This window comes from Hippopotamus amphibius, chromosome 1 (genome assembly GCF_030028045.1).
Source record: "Hippopotamus amphibius kiboko isolate mHipAmp2 chromosome 1, mHipAmp2.hap2, whole genome shotgun sequence".
Lineage (NCBI taxonomy): Eukaryota > Metazoa > Chordata > Mammalia > Artiodactyla > Hippopotamidae > Hippopotamus > Hippopotamus amphibius.
The window spans coordinates 146316707-146344478 of NC_080186.1; the positions used below are offsets into that span (position 1 = coordinate 146316707).

Below are 27772 nucleotides of genomic sequence, written 5' to 3' on the forward strand. Positions count from 1 at the left end.
CTGCCACTTGCAGTGGACTGCTTCTGCTTCACCTGAACAGTTCACAGTGCTACCTGCTGGTACAATTCCAGGGAACTCCCTTAGATCACTCTACTTTCTTATGATCGGAAAACATACCAGCATGAAATGTGTTGGATCAGTAAAACCGATCCAAGTGTAAGGCCAGAGGCCAGAAGACTTAGTCACCAAGTTTATTACCTATTTACTGAATATCTCAGGTCAATACCAATCAATAGCCCAGAGTAAATGTGGCACCATTAAATGACAGACGTGAAACATTCACAGATGCAGTGGTCTGGGCTAACCTGTCAACAACATTTGGTTATTCTTTCAGTTAGTCAGAGGTTCTACTACAAAGTGCCATTAAAAAAAAAAAAGTTACAGAGGGATAGAGGGACCCAGTGATCACATTCTAGGCTCCTGACTCAGTTCACACTATGACACATCAACACAATCTGAACAGGGACAAACAAAAGACCAGTTTAAGAATTACATATTAATGTCTTTTTCTGCTTCCTACAAGAAAACATTATTTCTAGCCTCTGTGGAATATACCTATAATTTTAGAATAAGTGATGAAAATGCAACCACTTCCTGAAGGCTTTATTTCATTGCACTAGACTTAGGATATTTACTAGCAAATTTTGGAGATTTAATGTTTTTTAAGGCAAGGTTCAAGGCTTCCACAGGTTGTGTACAGAGAATAGTAAGTGCGTCCGCAGCTTTCTACGAGCAGATACTCTGTCCTAGGTTCTTTCGGATGTGGGTCTCTAGTGGGCTGACTCTCAGAGGCTTAGTTGTCTTTCTGTTGTTTGGTATGGATTGTGTTAGTTTTTAACTACAGAAGATTTATTTTTCTGTTTAAAGCAAAGTTAGCCTAAGTCCTTTACTCTTATATTTCCCAAGTCTTCTAGTAATAGAGAGCTTGTTGCACAGAACGTTTGTATTATATTTAGAGTTCAGCTTCTTTTACACAGCACTTACCTTTGGGCTGATCAGCACAAATTATTCACTAGTTCTGTAAAAAATAACAAAGAAAAAAACAACCCCCCTTTCCCCCAAAATAACAACCCTGCTCCTAAAAAGTACTGTGAAAAGAAAGGGAACTGGACCACTCATTAGCTTGCTCGAAAGAGTTCTTACATTACAGCCACAAGGATTTAGTGCATTCTCAGAGAATGTGTTCTCTCAGAGTCCTAAAGCACAGGTTTCCTTTGGTGGATTTGCTTAAAAGATTCCAGCTTTAGCACGTCAATATGAAACACAGGATCTAGTTGACAGAGAGTCAGGCAACTTCTGGCCTCTGGAAGCCCTGATGAAAACAGTTATTCCAGTAAAATGTAAAACCCTGCAGTGTGGTGTGTAATTTTAAAAATACAGCCCACTGTATAAGGGATTTTGCTAAGAAAAGGTTCTCACTCCCCACCAATTATCCTCTTCCTTTGGCCCGATTTATTTCCCTATATTCATAAAGACTTACGGGCTTGGCAAGAATGCTATGGCTTTGTAATGAGGTGATATATTCTCCAGTTACTGAGGACATGTTTCTGTCTAGGGAAACACAAGCTCCAACGTGGCTGCTGCTGTTTTAGCAAAACAGAGATCTTGGGACTGGTTGTGAAAGAGAAGGTATGATTTATGCAATACAGATATGTTTGCCTATAATTGATGTCTTTATGATATAAAAGAGTTATTCGGGGCTATTTATGATGATTTATGATTGGTCTTAATTAAAAGAACTGTGAGAAATGAAGAAAGCCAATATTCACTGAATTCTTCATGGCTGTAAGTCCACAGTGAAAATTAAAGTTATATTTGTATCATCATACCATTTTATATGTGTTTCTTTTGCAGGGCTGGGGGTGGTTCTTTAGTGGCAGGGATGGTTTTTAGGGTGTGTCTCTGTCTATCTATTTGTTGTCTGTATGTCTACTGCTCCTTTTTGTTTTCCATAGTTGGTGGTGGTAAGCACACGGCATCGCAGAGCCCTTTTGTGCTGAAAGCAGCACACTTATAGATATGTGATTAACAGCAGCACAAGGAATACCTACAGAAGGTAGTGCTAGCACCATGACATTCCAGAAAATGAGGAGCTTATTACATAGGGAAAAAAAGGTATCGTATTTACAGTTCAGCTTCTTTTAAACACTGCTTTTCTTTGGGCTGATCAGCACCAATTACTGACTAGTTCTCTAACTGGAGAGGATGTTGGTACCACAAAATACATCAGGAAATAAACACTGCAAATGAATGAACCTTAAATTTCACAGTTCTAAGACTGGCAACCTTCTTTTCCAAACTCTCAACTTTAAGTCCTCAGAGAAAATTTTCTCTTGGTTGTAGCTTATCTTCACATCCTTTCTAACCTCTCCCAGTTTATATACTCATGACACTTGTTACATCGTAGATATTCAAAATAGATCATTAACCAGTTGCACAGAGAGAGCACATAGCCACTTAATCAATGTAAACCATAGTCAGAAGTTTACCTTAGTTCCTTGAAGGGGTCTGCCCTGACATTAGGTGTCTCTATAGATTTAGGGAACACTGTGCCCTCTGCTCCTGTAAACAGAAGAAAAAAGCAAACAGAGGTTGGAGAGCTGGGTGTGTCACCGGGAGGCACAGTCAGCACAATGAATGGAGCTAAATGCAATGAATCCTTTACACAACCCAATACACACGTATTCTGCCACTGGCTCTAGGGCAGGTCTCCGTGCTAGGAAAGCATTCAATCAACTCATGCAAACAGCCTTTGAAAAAACAAGGAACTTCTTTTGAAGATGTTCTTGGGGAGATCAGAGTGAGGCCATGAGGCAAATTCCATGTTGGTTTAAAAAAAAAAAAAAAAAAACCTAGAAATGGCATGGTCTGACTCATGTCTCTCATAAACTATTAATAGTCACCCAACTGGAAGTGTTTTGAAAACCAGCAGCTGAAACTGTTACTGCAACGTAGGGCACAAATCACATAACACACATAACATCTCAGCAATGGGTTAGATGGTAGAGAATATGGTAAGGCTCTAAGGTATTTGCCTAATGACTATTAAGCCGAAGTTTTTCAGTAAATCAAGTTTTACACAATTATCTTAAAAACTTAAACAGAACAGAACACTACAAGAGATCATTTGAAGTTCAGCTCTTTTACAATTTGAGTATTAACACTGATCCCCAACCCAATCTAGACATTCAGCTCCTGACTTTGCTATAAGCTTTTATCTTTACAACTTGTCAACACCAGATGAATCTTTCCAGCCATAAAGGTGGTGATTATGTGATTTGTCCGCTCCCAAAGTGTCTTCAAATCATTTAAGCCTCAGTTTATCACAGACAATTGCACTGGATATCTATTTTCCAATTAAACTTAGCTAGGCAGTATCCTGTACTCTGAAGTAAAGATGTTTGGTTTTATATATTCGGTATAGTTCTTTGATTCTGTAAGAAGGAGTGGAATAATATCTTGCATTCATGTGTGGATTTCCAGAATCTTCTTGCATTGTTATAACGTCTAGAAACCCTCTGCTAACCACTGTTATCCTAAATCTAGATTTATCCTGACATACTAATAAGTCTAGGAAAATGAATTGATTTCCTGGCTTTTGTAGCAAGTATGGAAATACTTAATATTTTTGATATGAGTAACAGACTGTTGCAAGTAAAATCAGAAACCATTTTCTGCCTTCACATTTATATGGCCATTAAAAGAACCTTCTGGTGAATAATAACTATTATTCTCAGCTGACATTTTTGAGTGACTACCACATTGCTGGGTACCATCATATATATATATTTCATTTATTCCCTGCAACAACCCCATAAAATCGACAGTTTCAGTTGGCACAGAGACACTTCATGTGGGGACGTTTAAGATCTTTCTCTGCCCGTAGACACTTTTATTTTCCAACATCCCAAATTACATCACTTCAAATATATCAAAAGGTACCCACAGCCCCATTAAATACAATTTTTGGTGTAAATTTCATAAGAATATTCACTGGTTTATTATGAATGTATTATTTATTTTCCTCTTGTGATTGAAACTTCATTGTGGTCTTGATAACTGTGATAGTTACTTTTATGTGTCAACTTGACAGGATCAAAAGGTGCCCAGGTATTTGGTGAAACATTCTTTCTGGCTGTGTCTGTGGGGGTGTTTCCAGATAATTTTAGCATCTGAATAGGTGGGCTGGGTAAAGCAGTTTGCCCTCTCCAATGTGGGTGGGCATCATCCTTACCATCCTATCAGATGAAGGCCTGAATACACGGAAAAAGTGGAGGATGGAAGTGTTGGGCTCTTCCCACCTCAGCCTGTGAGCTGGGACGTTGATCTTTTTCTGCTGTCAGTGGTCCTGGTTCTCAAGCCTGCAGACCCTAGACTGGAATCGACGCCATTGACTCCCCTAGTTTTCAGGCATTTGGACTCAGACTAAATTACACCACTGGCCTTCCTAAGTCTCCATTTAACAGACAGCTGATTGTGGGACTTCACCGCCTCTATAATTGTGTGAGCCAATTACTTATAATAAATCTCTTTCTCTATATAGACCTTATTGGTTCGGTTTCTCTGGAGAACTCTGACTAAATACAGTCACTGAATAAGAATGGGGTGGATTACAAACTATAAGGCAGCTTTTGTTACACGTGTATTACATTTGGTTTTGCAGAATATCCATTTCCCCTCTCCATCATTTTTGGGATCCTCTGAGGAGCACCTAGGTCAAAGGCACTGTGGAGCCTTCCAAATGGATAAAACAGGCTTGCAGAAGTCACAGGACAGTGAGTGACACATCAGAAGGTGGCTCCAGGCTGTCTGAAACACAAGACCGTGCTCTCAGACACCTCTCAGTGTCATCTCATCTGTCACTGAACAACTCCTATATGCTGCTACTGCAGTTAACAGGGACTTCCCGTTAACATTCTTATAGATGCTTAGTTCTTAGCCATCTGCACGCTGTTTAAAAATTATCTATCTATCTACTTAATTTAAAGGAACAATTATATATCTCAATAAGGAGAGGAGAGTTATTTCTGTTTATTTACATTGTCTATACTCTCTATTTTCAGCTCAAATCTCTTCCTCCTCTACCAAGAATTCCATGAAACCTGCAACAAAAAGAGTATTACCTCTTTCCAAATCAGCCATAATTGTCTGACTCACCCATATGGCAGTGAGTACTGCCCAAGGACAGCTTTCATTATTTGAATTGTTACTAGAATGCTGTGAAGCTTAATATTTCACCTCTTTTTCATGCCCACTCCTGCCAGTCAAAGAAGATCTATTTTGCAACTTTGGTGCCTGTGCCAAGTATGTGCACACAATAGGACATATATTACACTTATTCAGACCAATTATCCAAAAATGAGGAATGACAGGTTCTTATGAAAAATGAACTTCAAAAGCTGGGGCTACTGTCTTTGTCCCACCCAAACTTTGTGCTGAGCCTGTTTATTTGTCAGATACAATGACAAAACTTCATTTGCTACTGTACTTCTTACATCTGCCTGTATTGGTCTCAAGAAGGAACTAGTCTACTGCAGGTGGGGCCCTGAGCTCCGCCACCCTTCGAAAGCAGTGCCACGGGGGAAAAGTCATCCTGCTCATTGCAGATGCTCAGTATCTGTGTCTGTGGAAAGAACATGATCTCCTTTGAATACATGAGCTTGGGTCCTGAGCATTCTGACCTGCAATTGTGTTTGCTGTGCTCCTGGCTAGGAGTGTGTCTTGCTCTCTGTCCTATCCTATCGTCTAGCATGGCACAGGCACTCAACAAATACCTGTAAGATGACTACAGCACTCATTAGGCACTGAGCACACAGTGTAGGATTTACCTCGCAGACGTTCATCTCATCTCTTCAACTAGATTGTAAGATCTGTCTGGGCAGGAGCAAGGTCATATATAGAATACAACCAGATTTGACTTCAGGTTCCCAAGACTTCTCCTGGACTCATTTCAACTAGTACTGCCACTTCTATGGGAGTACAAATTTACTGCTATAAAATTTCTCATGCCTCATTTATTAAATGAATGTCCAAAACCACAACCCAATGCATTTTAACTATATCACTAAAATAAAAGAGTACGTTTATAAAGGAATGCTATTTAGGCTAAATACAAATAGCTCTTTAAAGTAAAGTAAGATCAGAAGGCTTGTGTTCTCTTCCCCAGACCCAGGAGCCTGCTTATCCTATAGATAAGAGAACTGGGGCTAAAGATATGTGGGCCTTATGGGCCTATGGCCAGTGAACGCTGGAGCTGAGATTCATATCTAGGTATCTGGCTAAAGAAGCCACATTTAGCCACGGTGCCCTAGGGCCTTGTTTTCTCAGTGCCAGGCCAATGCGGCACTCACTAAATGGCAAAGCCAGCAAAAGCCAGCAAAAACCAGAGGGTCTGGGCTCAGACAGATGGAGGAGATGGGTGATTGACAGGCTCTGGATGTGGATGAAAGTGAGGGGCAAGACTCTCAGGTTCCTTTAGCTTCCATCGTCCAACCAGATGCCCTTTGATTTTGTTTTTGCTGGACTTTGGCCACAGGGGTCCGCATGTCCCATAGGTACTGGAGGACAGCCTCATGCATGTGACTTCTCAGGGGAAGGTATCAAAATCTCTCACTAGCTGAGTGACCTTGGCATGAATCTCTCTGATGCTCAGTGTCCTTCTCTGAAGACATATTGATAGTACCCTCATCTCCCAGGGATCTTGGGAGACTAGATGAGATCTCTGGTACATAGCAATCATCAGATGACAGTTAATAAAATACTACTACTAGTACTAAAATGTTCATGAGCCCGATTTTTCCCTCCTTTTATCTGGGTCCTCTATGACTCTTAAAAAAATAACATTTTAAAAAGCACTTACTACAAAGTAGAAACTACTGAAACTGCATTTGACCATCAGAATAACCCTGTGAGGGAGGGACTATTAATCTCTGTTATTACGGATGTGGAACATGAGATTCAGAGAAGTCAGGAAATTTTCCTGTGGTCACACAGTGAAGAGGGGGAGCCAGAACTTGAACTCTAGCATTTCAGCTCTGAAACTGATGGTCTTGACCCTACTCTCATTCAGCAGATTAAGTAACTCTCTACTTGCTCCTCTTTTTATGAAATATGAACAAATACCCATGTTTACAGCCTCAAGTAACACCTGCTAAATCACCTATCACTCCTCTTCTAAAAATAATTCCCATGTACAAGGAAATGAGATATTAGCACATTTCAAAAAGACCATTTCTTTCCAAGTGCTATCAGATTTCTGATTTTCACACCATTTTTCACTTTCCCCAAAGCTGCAGAGTGGACAGTCATCCATCAGGATGAATTCCCACCTCCCACCCTCTATTCATTCTTAGATAATAAATTATTCTCAATTTTATTATTTCAAAAAGATTTCTATTAAAGCCATACCTACTGATTCCTCCTTTTGACACAATATAATTTACTGGCAATAAATGTTCATAAACAGTTTAAGTGAAAAATCCATAAAGCCAGTTCAGCTTTATTTTAAGTTCCATTTAATATCCCTCAAAAATGATTTCATCAATGTGTTTCCATTAGCTGGTTCTCTGCCCAATAACTTAATTCCACACAATCAATCAGGAACTTATAAAGCATGTGACAGGATTTTTCTAAAGTGTTTTGAATCATCATAAAGATCAGTTCAATGGCTCTCTTTTCCTACTAGCACAGGTAGGGGTATGTAAACTTGTCAAAAAATCTCTAATGCACTTTGTTGTCATAGTAACAAAAAAGCCAGCTTCTCCTCTCTGGAAAGTATACTCAAGTTCAGAGCTCAGTTTGGTCATGCTTTTCCCACTAAGTGTCCTGGATGTCAGGAGACGTGAAATCCAGTCTTATCTCTGCGATGTTGGGCAAATCACATAACCCTCTCTGGCCCTTTATTTCCTTCACTATAAAATGAGAGATGGGTTGAGAAGTGTCAGAACTAAACTGTTTTCTCCCCAAATTTAAAATTTAATAAGGTAACTATTTGATCTAAACAGAAGACTGTCTTTAGCCACCTCTATTCCCCACCAGGAAAACAGATCAACCCTGGGATATCAAAGGAAAATGCTAAAAGTGTTCTCAGTGTTTAAGAAAGAAGTAAATTAAAGCAGACAGACTGTTTGTGCAATTCAAACTACAATTAATTGGTAGAAAGAATCACCAGAAAATAAACCTCATAAGAGATAAAATGGTGGAGAACAAAATGTATTGTAGATGAGACTAACTAAAAAAACCAAAAAGCTGGTAACTCTTTACTGATCTGGGGAAATTCAATTTTGTAAAAATAATAAATATTAAAGTGCCTAAATCTGTACATGTTGAAAATAGCCATGGACTAAATACTGGAAGAAAAATTTAGGTCTGCGAATTCTGATACAGGAAAATTTGACTTGAGAGAAACATGAGATACAAAAGAAAAAAAATGCAATGATAGAAGTTATAATTAGTAACATTGGAGATCAAGATAATTATGATAAATCAAATCCCTGTTGTCCACGGAAAAGAACTACTCTTAGAGACACTAATTTCAAGAAAAAGCTTTTAAAAGGGCAGACATAGTTTAAGAGTACTGTTTAGAAAATTGATGAAAGAAACTAGCTTAATGGAGTTTGCTCTGGTAAGTTCTTTCTTGATATACATTCATTAACATGGGCATAATTATGATTAATGCTTTTATATTAATGAAAATAGACTAAAAGTCATCTTTGGGTTAAAACCATAGAGCTAAAATGTTCAACGGGTCCCATATGTGAGTTAAAATATCTGATGACCGTTGTTTGAAGTCAAAGCATTCTAAGCTTTCCAATTCCTGTTGCTTGGGTAGATGTATCCTGAATGACAGTCCTTAATCACAACCATATTTTACTTGATAAGATACGGTTCTATTTTCATACCAATATTAGACTATAAAACAGAGAAAGGATGTCAATCTAAAAATGGTGATAAGAAAATGGGAGAAAGAATGATTTGATTTCCTGAAATATCAGAGAACTGGGAAACCAAAGACCTGATTTTTAGCACTGATTTTGCATAAGCTTATAGCTAACTGTAGGCCACTTACCCTCAGGTCTTATTTCCTCATTTGTTATATACACAGTGGTGGGGGGGGGGGGTGGAATTAGATTGTCCAGGAGGCCACCGCCAGTCCTGCTATTTTACAAACCTCCAGATAACTTCATTGGATGAACCCAATGGACAAGGACAGGAGCATGGTAGGTTTGATAAACCCAAAGTTAAATGTATTCAACAAATATGTATTGAGCAGGGGACTGCAGAGGTGAACCAGAGAGATATGGAGCTTATAGACCAATAGAATGGAGTATATTCTCCAGTAGGGTACACTGGCTAGTTTAAAGAATCAGTAATTGAATAATCTCAGAAACAAATACAATAGTGACAAATGGTGACAAAGACTTGAAAGGAAAAATCAAACATGTCTTTGAACGTATGCAACTTGGGGTCATATGTTGGTCTGGCAGGTATGTTTCCCTAAAAAAGTGAAGTTTTGCTGATATTTGTTAAGTGATTAGGAACAACCTAGCTAAGCGGGGAAGGAAAAGTAGAAGAGGTTATGCAAGTGTGGCAGGGTTGGGAAGCTGAAATCAATAAAGAAGACTGGTGTGGCCAGACCATATTTAGCAAGGGCGAGCAGTGTGGGACGAGACTGGAGAGGTGGGTTGACCCACATAATGAGCAAATTGTCATTTTTCAAAGGTTACTGGGGCTGCATATTATGGTCTGCATATTTGTGTCCCCCTAAAAGTCACATGCTCCAACTCTAACCTTCACCAGAACTCAACCATGCTGGTGCCCTGATCTCAGATCTCCCAGCCTCCAGAAGAGTGAGAAACAAATGCGTGTTGTTTAAGCCACCCAGCCAGTGCTATCTGTTACAGCAGCCTGAGCTGCCCGAGACACAGTATCACGGAAAAGACACTTGAGGAGGGCAAAGGTAAATGAGGCGAAGCAAGAGAGACATGGTGGCAGCTTGGACTAAAGAACTGGCAGCTAGCATGGAGAAGTGCAGATGGGTTGGGAAATATATTATAAGGAAAAGCAGTGGGATCTAGTGATGTGCTGCACAAGAGGGAGATGGAGGATGACCACAGGGCCCACAGGAAGAGCTGAAATTGAGGTCGAAGCCAAGTGATTAATACCCAAAGCCAGTTGTGCTCATGGCAACCTTATACTTCTTCAAGAAAATCTAGCTTCTTTGACATTTGATATTTTAATTGCAATTGAAATCGCCTTTACTTAATAAAAGAAGCCACTCTGAATCCAACTATATTGTTCCTATGAAGGTACAGGCAACATGATAAAGAAAATTTTAAGTACCTTACAGTGTTTACAAGCATTTTTTAAAAAAAGCTATGAATAATGTAATAATTATTTGTATAATGAACATTGTCTTCTATGAAAGATAATTTTCTGGTTACTCCAATGTTTTAGCTGAACACAGTTCATATGTCTCCTATGGCTTAAAATCTTTCTAAAATACATGAGATAATGGTTTTTGCCTCTGTAAGTCCAGGTTCTTGATATGGTTTACACTTTGATACTTAAACATTCTATAATGTCTGAGTGAGATCCATTTTCCTGAAAACCAATCTTCTCTACAGCACATTATCCAAGGCAGGTATAAGAGAGTAGACTGTGGGAGAAATGATCACAGGAAATTCCTTAGACTTTTCCACAGAAACAGTGCTTTTGTATTTAGCTCCTAACATGAACTTTTGAATTTCTCTTAATAGTATTATGCAGTGAAAAATTCTTTTCAAGGAGTGAGTTGGGTTATGTTTAATCAACATTTTAAAGTGAACTGAGTAATCAGTGAGGTTGCAGAGTTTCCACAAATTTCAGGATTAACCACTTTGAAAGAGGCGGTCAACTTCTGAAAGCCATTCCACACAAGTGCAACAGACAGATGCAAGACAGTAACTTTCAGTGGAAAAAGTCACTTGAAGTAACTTAATCCCATTGTGTCTCCCTAGCTGCTGGTGGCATTTAATAAACTGCTAATGCAAAACATTTATAGTCATTACAAGTTGTTTCTAGGTTACGTACCAAATATTTTCTTTTTAGGAACTAGGACAGATTCGCCTAACCTAAAAGTACAGATAATTCATTCATTCAACAAATATTTATGGAGGGCCTACTCCATAGATGGGTTAGTGGGGAAAACTGATTCAGAGTTCCCTCCTTACGGGATCAAAAAATATAAAATCTATAGCCATTCCAAGTGTTATAATATTTGCTGTCTATAAATATTTAGCAATTACCTACTATGTTCATGGCACAATGCTAAGGCAATATTCAGTGTGAAGCTCTGATCTCTGCCCTTATGTAGTTTTATTATAGCTAGACAGAAAGATATTCGAGAACAAATTTAAACTGATTTTTAATAAAAAAAATTATTATAAACCATGCATTCTCAATGAGGATAATGTAGCCCCTAAAGGTACAAAAATTGGTCTTGGAGGGCAAAATGAATCTTAATCCATTCATGTATAAAGTGCAAAAATACATAAATAAATAGTATCTATGATAGTAAAATTTTGTTGGAGGGGTGTAATTAGGGGAAAAAAGGACTGAAATGACTCCTTAGAAGAGTGATATTGGAGAAAAGGGTGAGGAACACTGATGTAAATACTCTGAAGTAGGACGGGGAGCTGATGGAGCATTGAGGAGGGGGATTGCTGTAGCATGGAAGGATCTGCGAAGGCTTCCTGAGGAAACAGAAGAAGGAAGAGGAATTAGGCAAAGGGACAGTTTAGATGGAGGGTGGTGGACAGAACACATCAGGAAGGAGAGCGTGTGTGAAGGCCCTGGGACAGAGGGAGGATGCTGCTTTTAAGGAATAATAAGATCAGAGTAGCTCAAATAGGAAGAGCAAGACGGTCATAAGATGAGATTGGTGAGGTCGAGGGGCGAGGTCATGGTGGACATGTAGGCCGCCCTGAATTTGAGAGAACTTTTTAAAGTTTGATATCTGATATTCTATCCAAGATACTATTAGAAGGAATCTGGTCACTTTATGATATTGTTGATCTGCTGTCACACCTCTGGACAGCCTACAACCAGAATTATTATTACTAATAAAAATAAACATCTGATTTGTTTAAGCCACTGTTTGTTGAGTGTCTGTTATTTCCCACCAGAAGTTACAGGACCTGACTACTGGCACACCTTTTTTTATCATGCTTCACTTTACTGAACTTCGCAGATATTACATTTTCCACAAATTGAAGGTTTGTAGCTATCCTCTGCTGAGCAAGTCTATCATTGGTGCCGTTTCACCAATGGAATTTGCTTACTTCGTGTCTCTGTGTCATGCTTTGGTAATTCTCACAATACTCCTCACTTTTTCATTATTACTATATTTGTTACGGTGATCTGTGTTCAGTAATATTTTTAATAAATAAATAAATAAATGTATTTATTTACTCATGGTTGTGTTGGGTCTTCATTGCTGCATGCGGGCTTTCTCTAGTTGTGGTGAGCGGGGGCTACTCTTCATTGTGGTGCGTGCGCTTCTCATTGCGGTGGCTTCTCTTGTTATGGAGCACAGGCTCTAGGCATGCCGGCTTCAGTAGTTGTGGCTCATAGGCTCTAAAGTGCAGCCTCAGTAGCTGTGGTGCACAGGCTTAGTTGCTCCACAGCATGTGGGATCTTCCTGGACTAGGGCTCAAACCATGTTCCCTGTGCTGGCAGGAGGATTCTTCACCACTGTGCCATCAGGGAAGTCCTGTGTTCAGTGATTTTTGATGTTACTATTATCATTGTTTAGGGGCTCCACAAACCATGCCCATATAAGATGGAGAAATAAATTATTAAATGTTATGTGTGTTCTGACTGCTCCACTGACTGGCTTTTCCCTTGTTTCTCTCTCTCTCTTTGGGCCTCCCTAATTCCTGAGATACAACAATATTGAAATCAGGCCAATTAATAGCCCTACAATGGCCTCTAATGGTCTAAGTGAAAGCAAGAGTCACACATCGCTTACTGTAAATCAAAAGCTAGAAATAATTAAGCTTAGTGAGGGAGGCAAGTCAAAAGCCAAGACAGGCTGAAAGTTGGGCCTCCTGTGCCAAACAGTTAGCCAAGTTGTGAATGCAAAGGACAAATTATTGAGGGAAATTAAAAATGTTACTTTCTTATCACATGAGTGATAAGAAAGATAAACAGCTTTATTGCTGAAATGGAGAGAGTTCTACTGGTCTAAAGAGTAGACCAAACCAGTAACTAAATTCCTTTAAACCAAAGCCTAATTCAGAGTAAGGCCCTGATTCTCTTCAATTGTATGAAGGCTGAGAGAGGTGATGAAGCTGGAGAAGAAAAGTTTGAAGCTAGCAGAGGTTGGTTCATGAGGTTTAAGGAAAGAAGCTGTCTCCACAACATAGAAGTACAAGGTGAAGCAGCAAGTGCTGATGTAGAAACTGCACCAAATTATCCAGAAGATCTAGCTAAGATCCTTCACGAAGATGGCTACACTAGATGACAGATTTTCAGTGTAAATGAAACAGCCTTATATTGGAAGATGCAACTAGGACTTTCATAGCTAGAGAAGTCAATGCCTGACTTCAAAGCTTATAGGACAGGCTGACTCCGTTAGGGGTAAATGCAGCTGGTGACTTTAAGTTGAAGCCAATGCTCATTTCTCATTCTGAAAATTTTAGGGCCCTTAAGAATTATACTAAATCTACTCTGCCTATGTCGTATAAATGGAACAACAAAGGATGAATGACAGCATATCTGTTTACGACATGGTGTACTGACTATCTTAAGTCTGCTGGTGAAATCTACTGCTCAGAAAAAAAAATATTCCTTTCAAAATATTACTGCTCATTGACAATGCACCTGGTCACCCAAGAGCTCTGATGAAGATGTACAATGAGATTTATGTTGTGTTCGTGCCTGCTAACACAACATCCATTCTGTGGCCCCTAGAACAAGGAGTAATTTCAACTTTCAAGTCTTATCACTTAAGAAATACATTTCATAAGACCATAGCTGCCACAGAAGGTGATCCCTCTGATGGGTCTGAGCAAAGTAAATTGAAAACCTCTAGAAAGAACTGGCCATTCTAGATGCCATTAAGAACATTCATGATTCATGGGAAGAGGTCAAAATATCAGTATTAACAAGAATTTGGAAGAAGTTGATTCTAACTCTCATGGGTGAAGGGTTTAAGACTCCATTGGAGGAAGTAACTGCAGACGTGGAGGAAATATTAAGAAAACTAGAATTAGAAGTGGAGCTAGAAGATGTAACTGAATTGCTGCAATCTCATGATAAAACTTTAATGGATGAGGAGTTGCTTCTTATGGATGAGCAAAGGAAGTGCTTTCTTGAGGTGGGATCTGCTCCTGGTGAAGATGCTGTGAAGACTGTTGAAAAGGCAACATAGGATTTAGAACATTACATAAACTTAGTTGATAAAGCAGCGGCAGGGTTTTAGAGGATTAACCCCAATTCTGAAAACATTATACTGTGGATAACATGCTATCAAACAGCATTGCATCCTACAGAGAAATCCTCCAATGAAAGGAAGAGTCAATCAGCGTGGCACACTTCACTGTTGTCTTATTTTAAGAAACTGCCACAGCCACCCCAACCTTCAGCAACAACCATCCTGATGAGTCAGCAGCCATCAACACTGACGCAAGACCCTCCACCAGCAAGAAGATTAGACTCAATGAAGGCTTAGATGATGGTTAGCAAGTTTTTAGCAATACAGTATTTTTAAAATTTAGATAAGTACGCTGCTGTTTTTTGGACACAGTAATGCTATTGCACACTTAATAGACTACAGTATACTGTAAACATAACTTTAATATGCAGTGGGAAACAAAAAAATTCTTGTGACTTCCTTTACAGCGAGATTCGCTTTATTGTGGTGGTCTTGAACTGAACCCATAATATCTCCAAGGTATGCCTATATACACTATAGAATGCATTGTAGGAGGTCAAGAGCAAATACACAGAAATCAGTTAGATGACTATTTCAGTATGTCATGTGAGAAATGATGATGGCCTAGACTAAAGAACTTAACAGTGAAAAAAATGGGGAGGGTGAATGTGAAAGTGAGGACGTAGAACTGAAAGAACTTAGTGATATGAGGGGTGAATGAGTAAGAGATGTCCAGGTTTTGGTTGGGGGGTGGGCACAAGTTCTTTTTTGTCTCTGTTGAATTTAAGCTACCTGTTGAGTTCCCAGGTTAAGATGCTTATGGAGGCAACTGGATGTACAGGTATATTGCTCAAGGTAGAGTTCTAAACCACTGGGATATAAACTTAAAATCATTGTGATACAGATGATCATGGAAACCAAAAGAATAGGTGAAATTATCCAAAAAATGGTTCTAGTGATGTCAACAGACAGCCAAGGTCTGGATTTTAAGGGATTCCAACATTTAAAGTGTGGGTATGGGAGGATGAGCCATCAAAGGAAACCGAAAAGAAATGGCTAGAGAGACAGAAAGAAGACCAGAAATGGGGTAACACGGGAAGTCAAGAGTGACAACTATTCCAAGAAGGTGGGAAGAGTTCCCTATGTGCTTAACTGGTACACAGAGTTCAGAAGAGGAATTAAAATGTCCATGGAATTTAGCAACATGGAAGTCATTTACATCTATATAGTAGCCATTCTATTAAGAGCTGGAGGTGGACTCCTGTGGGCAGAGGAGAAGGTGGGATGTGGAGAAATAGTTATAGCAAAAGTTCCCACTTTGTGACAAGAGAAGTATAGAAAGACAGTTGAGTATTAGGTATTGGATATTAGGTATTAAAGGTCCAGCTATGGTTAGTAACCAAAATTGACAGGGGCACCCGTCTACGCTACGGCACAGGCTAGGAAGAGGGGCATGTGCTCAGTTGCTCTGATGCGGCACGCAGAACATGGATATTTGGGTTCACCTAGGTTGGGTTATTTACCTTCTTCTAGCCTCAGTTTCCAGCTTTGTGGAACAAGGATAATACTACTACTTCTCTCATAAAGCTATTGTGAGGATTAGAGAATTTAGATGTGTATATACAGTGCTATGTGTGCCTAGTACATTAAAGTGCTCAATAAATGAGAGGTATTATTATGTAGTAGAATAGATGATGTTGATGACATGGATAGAAGGCCAGAATGACAAAAAAAGAACTTTGAATAATTTGTTAACAACAGAGAAACAAGACGTGTTTCAAGTATTCTAACAGTGTAACTGAACCAACCATACCATCAAGGTGCATACTTTAAATAATTGTGTAGAATGTGAAATCACAGAGCAATTGAAGATTCACGTATAAAAATATTCTGGCAAGATATGAAGAGACAAGTAGTTTAATTAAACAAACTCTGCTCTAGAAACCAACAGACCAGAACTCATGCTTGGTGTATCATTAAGCCAAAATTGGAAAAAATAAAAGGAAGCATCCAAGCAGCAAGTAACCTCATTTCAGTTTCTTATGACTACATTATTTCTGATAGTAAATAAACCACACAATAAACCAAATAACTTCAACTCACTGGTTTCTGTATAACACTGATGGCACACTGGAATAAGACAACCTCTGAGTTAGGAGAGTATCTGAACAACAGAGCATCAGCAACAGGCTGAGAAGCCTTCTTGACGTGAAAAGCAGAGCCATACATGAGAGAGATGCCTTGGCTCTCAGAAATGATGTACTGTGTGTCCCATGAATGGAATGAATGTGGCACTCCACTGATAGTCACCTCTAGGTTTCTGTGGGACAGGTGGCCAGAATCAGGCCACCAGCACAGGGAGAAAGGGAAAGAACGGATATGAACTGTGTGACCAAATTAAGGAAAGCCTGCCCTTCCACTTGGGAGTAAGGGTAGGATGGGAGCCCTGAACACACTGCTTCCTCTGTCCAGATCCCAGTTCTCAAGTGTCTCTCACAGTGTGAGAGCAATCACGACTCAGAGAGTCAATGCATGTCCATGAGACCTAAGAAAACAACATGTACATGATTTTAAGGGTTTTCTGGTCATTGAAAAAGAAGTAGAACACTTTGTTCCTGTGGCCAGGCGGGTTGGGGGTGACGCTTTCCTATGGAGAAGGAAATTGAAACACTGAGGACGATGAAGAAATACTGTCTAAAAAATAATTGGAGAAACTTATAAAGTCATTTTCAGGAGATGAAGAGGATGATGACTTGTAAAGTGAAACTGCCAAGTTGAAATCTTAATGAAAGTGCTGAATGTCTCAAAGCCTTAAAACACTTGAATGATTAAATTTCAGAATACGATTGTATTATGAAAGCAAGCCTCAAAATCGACAGACTTAAATGGTAATTTTGATTGTGTGACTTTTACCTTACCCACTGACTTTATTCTTAGTGTGGCCAGCTTGTTACTTTATCAACACCCATTTTCCCCTGCCAACAAAATTCCAGTATTTCATGGAAGCAAAATGCCAAGCTAAATAATCACTTTCCCAGACTCCCTTGAAGCTAGGGGTGGCCATGACACGATTTTGTCTAACGAGATGTAGCAGAAGTCTACTAGGGTGGGGCATTGGGCAAGCTTTAACTGTTCTTATAGGAAGGTACAGATGTGGCTGGTTCCACTCTTCTTGCTACCTGAATATCAACATAATGTCTGCAGTTGTAAGAGCCATCCTCCTACCATGAGACAGAGACCCATAGGATTTCAGATATGTTGCCCCAGAACACTAAGCCACCAGCAACTGTCTCCCATCAGACTTCTTCTTACGGGAGAAAAACAAGTCCCTACTTATTATCTGTTTGAATCACCTTATGAGAATCCTGTTACTTTGTCGAAGGTTCAATACCATTTTATCCAAGGCCAAGGAGGGAGAAGCAAACTGATCCTTTAAGGGGGTCAGACTCTACACCTAGATTTTTTTTTTTGCTTTAAACCAAAGGATCAAAAGTTGAAAACCACTGTTATTGTACTTTCATACTATACTGAAGTATCTTTCCATGGACTGCTGAGTAGGGTTGTGTTTTCCCACTGCCTTGCCTTTGCTGATGATGGTCTCAGCCAGGAAGTACTTTTCTTTCCTTTTCAGTGCATCACATCCTTTAAGGCCCAGCTCAAATGCCATCTCCATAATGACGCTTTCCCCTGTCCTCTCTCAGTTATCACCAACTGCTCCTTTCTCTGTGCTTCCATAACGCACAACTGATATCTGGGATGAGCACGCATTTCCGTCTATGTTGTGAGATGGTTCATTGAGTGTGTTTTGCCTTCATTATAATGCCAGCTACTTAAAGTCAAGAACCATGTCCTGAGAGTCTTTGGGCTTTTCTATATAAGTTGCTACAAACCAACTTAAATGTTTTGAATTTAATTTCACTTAAGCAGTAAAAACTACACAATGAAAAAGAAGTTTCTGCAAGAAAGAGGTATGAGCTGGTCATTGTCAACTATATTGTACTGTGATAGCCTTAAAGGTTTTTGTCCAGGAAAGGAAATGGTTACATGGTCTCAGTGGGACAGGCTGCTACCAGCTCTTCTTTCTAACAGCTCTTGCTTGTAACCTCTCCAATTTACTGAATTCAATGCAACTTCCCGGAGCCCACCTGTGGCAGGTTTCTTGTCTGGTTTACATGCTTTAATGAGTTCCCATTTCCTACAACAGGAAGCCAAACTTTTTAACATAATGTGATTAAGCTTAAGCGGCCACCTTTAGCTTTGTCTGTGGCTTGATAATTTTTTTAAAGTATTGATTTGTATTTGCGACCCTCATATTTTTGTCCTCCCTTCATTTCAAGCAGATAGCCAGGCCTTTTGCAAAGCTTTGATGTTTGTTTCCACAAAGTAAAATGTACTCTTTGTGGTATACAGATTTATGAGTTTCGACAAACACATAGAGTCCTGTTTCAACCACTATACCCAAATACAGCACAATCTCCTCACTCTGAAAATCCCTCTGGGCTCCCTTTTTGGAGTCAATTTCTCTCTCAAGCCCTAATGCCTGGCTCCCACTGTTCTTGGGCCCTATAGCGTTACCTTTTCTGGATGTCATATAAATGGAATCATACAGTAGAGAGTTTAGGGTTTGGCTTTTACTTAGCAAAATACATTTGAGTTTCCTGATGGAAGGTTTTCAGTGGATCAAAGGCAGAGCTGCCTTGAATCAGCAGCTCTTCCTGCCTTTTGCATAGGCCTCAACTTAGAGTGTGCTGGGTGTCCTACAGGAGAGGGGGAAAGAGAGGAGTGCCTTTGAAGGAAGTCAAGGGGGCAGGCAGATTTTGGCCCTGATTTAGAAGAATTTAGAAGGTCCTTTGAAGATGAGAGTCACCCCGAGGGAGGTGGCAAACTCTCAGAAGGGACAGCGGTGTCATACCCCTTGAAGGCAGGACCCCCAGCACAGGGACCTAGAGCCTTAGCAAAAATTCTTCAGCTTTCTTTATGGCTGGAAAGTTGAGAGTCAGCATACTTTCAATGACCACACAGGCCAGGAAAATGAAAATATCAGAGGTGATCTTCATGGACCAAGAATGAGTAGGCTTGCCCATATTTTCTTGACACCATATATGCTTCTTTGACTCTGAAGCAACCCGGTAATGATGCAGATGGAATTTCCTACCAGAGTCGTGTTTAGAGAATAAAAGTCATATCAAGAGCTGACATCTATTAAGTACTTACTATTTGCCAGGCATTTTCCCAAGTGCTTCACCTGGGTTAACTCATTTAATTCTCACTGTACCCCTATGATGTACACGATATCATCTCCCTATTTTTAGATGACAAAACTGAAGCGCAGAAAGCGTTCGCAGAGGGTGAGTGTGGCAACCAGAGTCTGAACCCAGGCAAATCTGGCTGCAGAGCCCATGTTCTTAACTCCTTGCTGAACCTGTTATTCCTTCCATTGTGAGTTTGGGAATTAAGAGTCATACTCCCTAAATCTCCTCCTGCAGGAACAGACCACCCCAGAGCAGTAATGTTCGGTTATGCACATTCTACTTGCAGCCGCTTCTCTGCTGAAAGGTCATCTCAGTGGTCCTGTTTGAATTGCTACCTGGCCACACCTGTCCACACCTGGCCACATTCTAGCTTGAGAACTGAAACTAAGCAACACAGAGGGCAATGTTGGTGAGTGACAGAAACGAGACAATGACAACTGACACTTACTGAGAATCAAGAAATCATGCTAAGTTCTTTTACAGACATAGTCTTTTTCATGTTCCTGGCAACCCTATGAGCTGAGAAATACAGGCTTAGGCAGGGTCAGCAACAGTTTATGCACTGTCACAAAGCTAGTTAGTAACAGAGCTGGGATAAGAACTCAGACAAACTAGTCCCCCAGCTCATATTTTTAACCACCACACATAGATTTGGAGCTGGCAGCCATGTTGAAAGGTGCACAAGAAGTAGCATCTCAGTGAAAGAATGTGACAGAGCAGAGCAGAGCAAAGAGAGGTCATGTGGCCCCGAGGGGCAGAGGGAACACCTGCATTCTAGAAGCTTCCCTGCTGACCTCATAATACTTGACTGAACGTGGATAAGCAGACTTAAGTGAGCTTAGCATCTTCAAAAATGCCACTGAGTAGGCAGTTCTTCAGTGAATGAAAGTGGAGGTTTTCCGTTTCCTTTCTACATTAAACCCAAGCCATGGCAACTGTAATAGTCTTGAGTTCCCATCTCCCTTTGCCTCCACTGGTTCATAATAGGCATCAAACACTGGCTTGGAATTCAACTTGGATTAGGGATTGTAACTATGGAAAAAAGGGCAGTAAAAAAAATATGAAGTTTCTTCTTCAGCTATGTCCTTCATCATTGCAAATCTTTGAGACTTAGCAAGAAACAAAGTCTGGAAAAAGAACTTCAAAAGTAGACACGACATCTGCCTATGAGCAAGAGAAGAGTTGAACGGTGACAATGTCTTTCCCTGTTTAACATTCCCTCCCTCTCTTTTTGATATTAGAACAATTATTTGCTTTGGGGAAACCAACTAGGGCTGATAATCACATGTCCCTCCCCACCATCTCCAAACATACAGAAGGGAATGCGATCCAGGCTGACCAATCAGAATAGCTGATTCCCCAGAAAGCACATTTGCTCTAAGAGCATGTGACCCAAGCAGGGCCAATCAGTTCTTTTCAAGGATTGCTTATGGCTGCCTAGGCAACAGTGTTCCCATCTCTTTCTGAGATGATGTCCACTAAGGACCTGAAGGAAACCTGTGCAGGGGGAGAGATGTTAAAAGCACCAGAGTTTGTCTTACCTGAAATTTTCAACTCTCTACTGAGTAAGCATATTCCCATCTTTTGTATTTTTTTAAAAAATATATTTTCTTCAAGCCTGATTAATTTTGTTTTCTGTCATTTACAATTGGAAGCACCCTGAATAATGCATTACTTTCCTCGTGGTGTGGGGGAGTCAACGTCAAGACTGTCCTTAACAAGCCACATCACTAAAGCAAAGAGAAGAACTATTCTCTGGAGCCCACAAACAAGTCTGTCTTCGGAGAGAGATCATTATTCCTATACGACTCCACTTCAAACACCTGCTCAATATGAAATGGAAATCCACAGGGCAACAAAGCCGGTCAATTTTCACTACCAGACCAGAGTTGTGAAAGCAAATATGCTCGAAAGTGTCCTTCCGGTGTGATTTGATGTGAGACGCCTTTGAGGGCATTTAGCATCTCTCTCTGTTTAACAAACCAGAGGCCAGGGTATTTTGTGAGATTTTTATATCTTTTTTCTCTACTCCTGTAAACAGTGAAATGTCACACAGTAAGGAAAAAAACAGTATCTATGAGGTCTGAATTAGTTCCAAAGAGTATGTTCTTAGATGTTCAACTGATTTTTTTTTTTAAAGAAGAAAGGGGAAAAAAAAAAAAAAAAAAAAGCAAGTGTCAAATCCAAAGCCGTAGAGCTTTATAGCTCAATTTGGGTATTTGCTAAGTGTACTGTGCACTGCTTTGTCAATCGAAGTGACAGTTAATCAATACTAATCTGATACCAGCTGATTCTTTATTTTCCCTAAACAGGATTAAGGTATACTATCTAGGAATATATTTTATCCCAGGCTGTAAATCCATATCCTTTAAAGTAAATACATTAGTGTATCTTTTTAAAGAGAATGCACTGCATATACAAGGAAATAAAGGTGAATTACCAAGTTGTCCTGAAAATGCCTTTCTGATGTATTATGAAAATGTTTCAGCTTTCAAGGCAATAGTAAATAGATCAGACATTTCCCATCATTTTATATTGTGATCTATATCCCAGTGTCTGGGAGAACCTATTAATACCCAGAATATCTTATGGACAGAGTGCCCTTCCTTTCTGGGCTGGTACAGATGGAGTTTTCTTTTTTTCTCTGTTTATACTTTCATTCTTCCTGCAGTCAATACTTATTTAGTGCCTGCTGTGGACTAGGCAACATCCTAGGTACCAGAAATAATAATGGTGAGCAATAGTAATAATATCTACAGACCCCACAATTTGCCCTGTTTTCCAATTTGTCCACAGCCAACTAGGCCAATACACACCTAGGGAAAAGCTTTCCTATCCTGCACCATCTCAGCTTGTTTATATACACCAGAGTTGGATTGACTTAATCCTTGCACTTTCTGGGGATTGTCATATATACTTTTAAATTCTTATAAGCACCCATATGAAAGGAGCAGGGGAGATGAACCTAAGTGACTTGTTTAAGGTCAAGCATCTTGCAAGCCCAGGACTACACCATACGACAGATACCTGATAGCTATGAAAATATCCACCTCCCTGGCTGTTGTAAAGCGTCAATGAGTTAGCACAGGTATAGCACTCAGAACAGGGACTGGCACACAGTCAGAATGCGATAAATGCCAACTGTGATGATGGTTGATGTTCCTGTCTAGAAACAGACAAAAGCCACTGCCACTGTCAATTTATCTGTCCATTTGTGATTTGGTCCATCCATTGGGTCATCCACCCATCATTTATTGTGTATCAGGCACTGCAAAAATGCTGAGATTCAGTGCTGAACAAGCCAAAGCTTCCACACCTCTCACGGCCCATAGATAGATTTTTCAGTCTCTGGCATTTGTATTTGTTATTAGATTTAACCCACCACAATGGCAAAGCTGCATAGCTGTGACAGAGATCCCATGGTCCACAAACCTAAAATATTTACTATCTGGCCCTTTACAGATAAAAAAAGAGTCCTGGCCTAGATTCTTATATCTTTGCATTCTCATAGCTGTTCTATTTTATAATCCCTTGGAATTTAAGAAATAAAAGGTGATGGTTCGCTTATATGGGCCAATTAGCTTGTTTATATACGACGATAAGCCCTAAATGCAGAAAAGTACTTCTGGCCTAACTGATTTTCCCAGGGGAGTACTTTCTAGCACCCTCTATGGGTGGCAGGATAACCTCGTGGAAATATTCTTCCAAAGCATGAACTCATTCTCCTGTGGTCCTACTGTTCTCTTCCTATTTACGTTCTCCTTATCATGCCCCAAACATTATCAGCTATCCTTGGGTTATGATCTCATGCTTGGCCCAATTTTTTCCCATTATGTGACTCACTGGGCAGAGAATACCATTCTTGTGTTTCTTTGCTAGAATTCTTTTTTATGAGCATTACTTTGGCTTTTAGTGCTGAAGTCTGGGCTGGTTGATATGTTATCGAGCCGTTAGAATTTTTCCTATTTAAATATTATTTTGCACGAGTATTTTCAATATTCACTTCACTGCTGGCTTATAGGAAACATTCAAGGTTCTAACAAGAACAGTGATTGACTCTAACCTGAATCCAGGCACTTTCACTGTATTATGTTATTCAATCATTATAACAACACACAAATTAGGCACTATTATCATCTCCATTTGCAGATGAGGAAACTGAGGTTTTGAGAGAGGCAATTAATTTTTTAAAAGATAAAATACACTTAATTTATTGAAAACTTGGTATATCTGAGGAAATGTGGTTGTAATAGGGGCGAGGCAGGCACAAGACTGTTAGTAAGCAACCCTCAGCGGTCCCACTCAGCCACTGATCGGTGTCCCAAAGCCACCGCCGCCCCTGCATAAAAGGAGCCCAAATTCGGACTGAGGGAAGATGGTTTTTGAGACACTAGTCTGGCATCTTCTCAGTCTCCTAGCTTTTCGACTGAAGTCTTTATCCCTTGCCCCAACAACTGGTCTCTCCATTTATTGGCCTGTTGTGCGGTAAGCAGAGCGGGCTTGGGAACGTGGTAGCTTTCCATGTTTGGTGCTCCTTAATTCCCAATGTGATTATCTAGAAAAGCAGTACTGACCCCTCCCATTAGGCACAAATGGCTCAGTGAGGTTGTTGACTTGCTTAGGATCTCACCACGAGTAAGTGGGGGCACCAGGACTTGATCCTGAAATTTGACTGAGGTCAGGAAGGTGTGTTTCAGGGATTCCCACTTAAAACCTATCCTATGATTCAGTCACAAGGGCATCCATCTCTTCCCTCTACCTCCCCACTGAGTCAAATGTGGTGCCTGTATGCAGCTCCCTCATTGAGTAATGACCTTAAAATGTTCTGGGTATTTCCTTTCTGTGCTTTGGTGATTAGAATGGTAGAAGGAAAAGACAAAAGCTGTCGTGGCAATGCCTTCAAATCAAATGGGTATCAGCTTTAAGCTCTCAAGGATACCTGACTCCGATGATTTCTTATCTCTTATTTTAAAAATGAACTCTAGTCCAAGTTCTGATCACTAATGGAAGATAAACATTGGAACTCCTGTACATTAAGAAATAGGTACTCTAAATGAGAGGTTATCAATGGGCTACTGAAGTAGACTAAAGATATTCCCAAGAGATACCCCCTTACATTTTCAACTTACAAGGAATTTCAAACCCTACATTTTGATAACTGAACCGAGCCACTCTTGGCTCTTGCCACTTCATCCTTGTAGGCGATGGGATATAGTCTTTCCATACTGCAAATTTTGCTTCTATACTGTACTAAGCAGAAATACAACTTTAATTTATAGTAGTGTGGATACTAGAATTTGGATCTTTTAACCCATTGTTTAGATTTCTTTTTTCCTATTACATGTTGTAGCATAGTTCTGGTTAATGTGTTTGAATATTGGTGCTCTCATCTTGAATTTCCCACCAACCTTACTCTTCTGGGCTTAGTTCTGCATCTATAAAGTGAGCATAATCCACTGCCCAGTCTATGGCTCAGGTTATATGATGACTAAATGGGAGGTGAATGAGCGTTTCAACCTGTACACCAAAATATAAGTGCTAGTGACAAATGGTGCTACTCAGGAATTTCCCTGGATCAAATAAAGACTCCCTTTCAATCTTTAGAAGCTATCCCTTGTATAAGTAGGTCCCATTAGAGTCAGATAAGTAAGCTAAATATATTAGACTAAAGGCAAGACTTCCAAGTCTGCTAAACTCACTCTATGCATTTTTAAAGCTCTCAAAAAGTCCCACCCCAAGGTCCAACTTTAGGGACAACAGACACTAACAAATCAATAAGCCCAGTCTCATTTTTCTGAATCTTCTTACTCAGGAAATGCAAAAGCTCTTTCCAGATTTTCATGGCAAATGGAAACAGCTGAAGGAGAAGGCTCACTAAATAGATGACAATGACATCCCCCCAATCTGTTAGAGCAAAGGATTTTCAGAGAACCAGGGACACCACAGAAACCATCTTCCCGCCAGGCAATTGATTATAACTTCAGGATTGGGCCAAATCAGACTTAAATGAAGAAAAGGCAATGCTACCAATTTTGGCACATGTCAATCTTAAAGAAACAGACCCAACTATGAGATCTGTTATGACTGTTACTATAGTAGTCTTCAACGCATGCATCTAATATACAACTTAGCGTTTGCCATTTTAAATACCTGGGATGACAGGTGCAACCTATCCTTTGCCCCAATAAGAGAAGATTTTTGTACTAAGGAAATAACAGTTGTCCTCAATGGAAAGGGGCTTGTGGGGGGGAAGCATTAAAAACAAGTGATATAATAAATGTAAAAGATATAAAGTGGAGCTAAATGCATATGAGGTCCTTAACAAATGTCAGTAAAGTCATGAAGGCTTTTTTAGGTCTATTTCAACCATAAGATTATATAAATAAGAGAATAGATATTTATCCTATATGACAGGCATAATATGCTGTTTTTGAGAAGTAACAGAACTTCCCATTAGGAATGTCTTGCCCGGGCTGCTCCATTCCTTACTCTGTAGACAAAAGTAGGGCATCACACTGCTCCAGATGAGAAGCAGAGATTCAAACCCCTGCTCACGTCACTTCGGTTTTCCCCACTCCAAAGAGCCATTGCCTGCAGAGCTTCCATCTTGAGTTCTTTGTTTCTGCCACTCCTTTAGGGCCAAGCCCCAGGCTAGAGAGACAGCAGGGTCACCCTTACCCGTGACTAATATTCACTGTATACCTGCGGGGTGTATGGCCTGACGTCAGGCACTAAGGAGGGAGAAAGAATGTAATCTACATCCTTGAGTAATCAGAAAGAAGGACACACAACCTTCTGAGGGGATGAAGGGCAGAGAACCAGAGACACTCGAGTTTATTTACAGAGGGACTTCACTCAATGTTCTGTACACCTTCCCTCTGGTCCATGGCTTCTCAAACTTGGTATTATTAATACGTGGGGCCAGATAATTCTTTGCTGTGGGAGCTGTCTTGTGCGTTGGAGGATGGTGAGCAGCGTCCCTGTCCTCTACTCATTCTGTGCCAATAGCAATGCCCCCACCCCCTTCACTTCAAGTTGTGACGACCAAAGATATCTGTATACAACTGTACACATTTCCCCTGGGGCGCAAAATCACCCCTGTTGAGAACCACTGTCTGGTCCCAGTGTGCTGTAAGATCTTCCTCCTAACAGCTCCAAGGTAACCCCATCCTCAGAATTTAACCATAGAGCTAGCTCCATGTGAGAAAGGAGGCCCTTTCATCTGCTCTGTGATATTAAATATGAAATGATATAGACATACCTCAGAGTTTGGAATTATGTCTTATTCTTGTTATATTCCAACTGAATCCCCAGCTTAACAAAGAGACTGCATGTAATAAGTGCTCACTAAACACATCAGAACAGGGGACCTCGCCTGGGGACCACGGACACTCAGGATTCATGGATAGAATTCAACGTGCCCGAGAACTTTGAAGGGGACAGATTTCACCTCGTTGTTTTCCTTGATCTTTAACTGAAATCTAGGATGTCCCTTGATTAGAATGTAGAAAATGATCTGTAGTAATTCTCACTCTGGGGCTCTGTCACCAATAGAAATCACAAAATTGTTGTATAACTCTCAAAATATCATTTATACTCATCAGTACTTTGAAATGATGGTAATTATTAGGCCTATGACAACATCTTTTAAGATGTTTGTAACAAAGCAAGACATCACTACATCACAAAGTTGTTTTTTATATGTTAATGAATGTTAACATTCGATTCGTTTGGTAATCTTGGGCATTTTGTATGATGGGTTAAAAATGCAATTCTGAGAAAAGATCTCCTACAGCCTGACAAAAGGCTCCATGGCAGGAAATGGGAGAAGAACAGCTTGCTTTCAGATGACCGTCCAAGATCAGGCAAGTGTTTAGAGCTCATAGTCCACCTCTTAGGATTTTCTGCATCATCCCCAGGGGTGCTTAGGGCAGGGTCAGACTCACAGCAGGGTCTAACCACTGTTATTGTGAGGTGTGAGTGACGTATATCTCACCGGAATCAAGGTATGACGTCAGGGCAGAAACACACGCTACCTGAGGAACCTGAGGCAATCTGTTTTTACCTCCAAGGGCTTCAGTCTCTAGTCTCTAAGATGGAAAAT

At 40.1% G+C, this 27772-nt stretch overlaps 1 protein-coding gene across 1 annotated transcript in view; it reads right to left on the bottom strand.

Annotated features, from left to right (window-relative positions):
• Positions 1–27772, bottom strand: part of SGCD (sarcoglycan delta) — a 415004-nt gene that overhangs the window by 109433 nt on the left and 277799 nt on the right. Inside the window, exon 6 of the mRNA XM_057730163.1 lies at positions 2490–2562. Coding sequence (XP_057586146.1) covers positions 2490–2562 — 73 coding nt within the window. The remainder of the gene's footprint in view (positions 1–2489; positions 2563–27772) is intronic.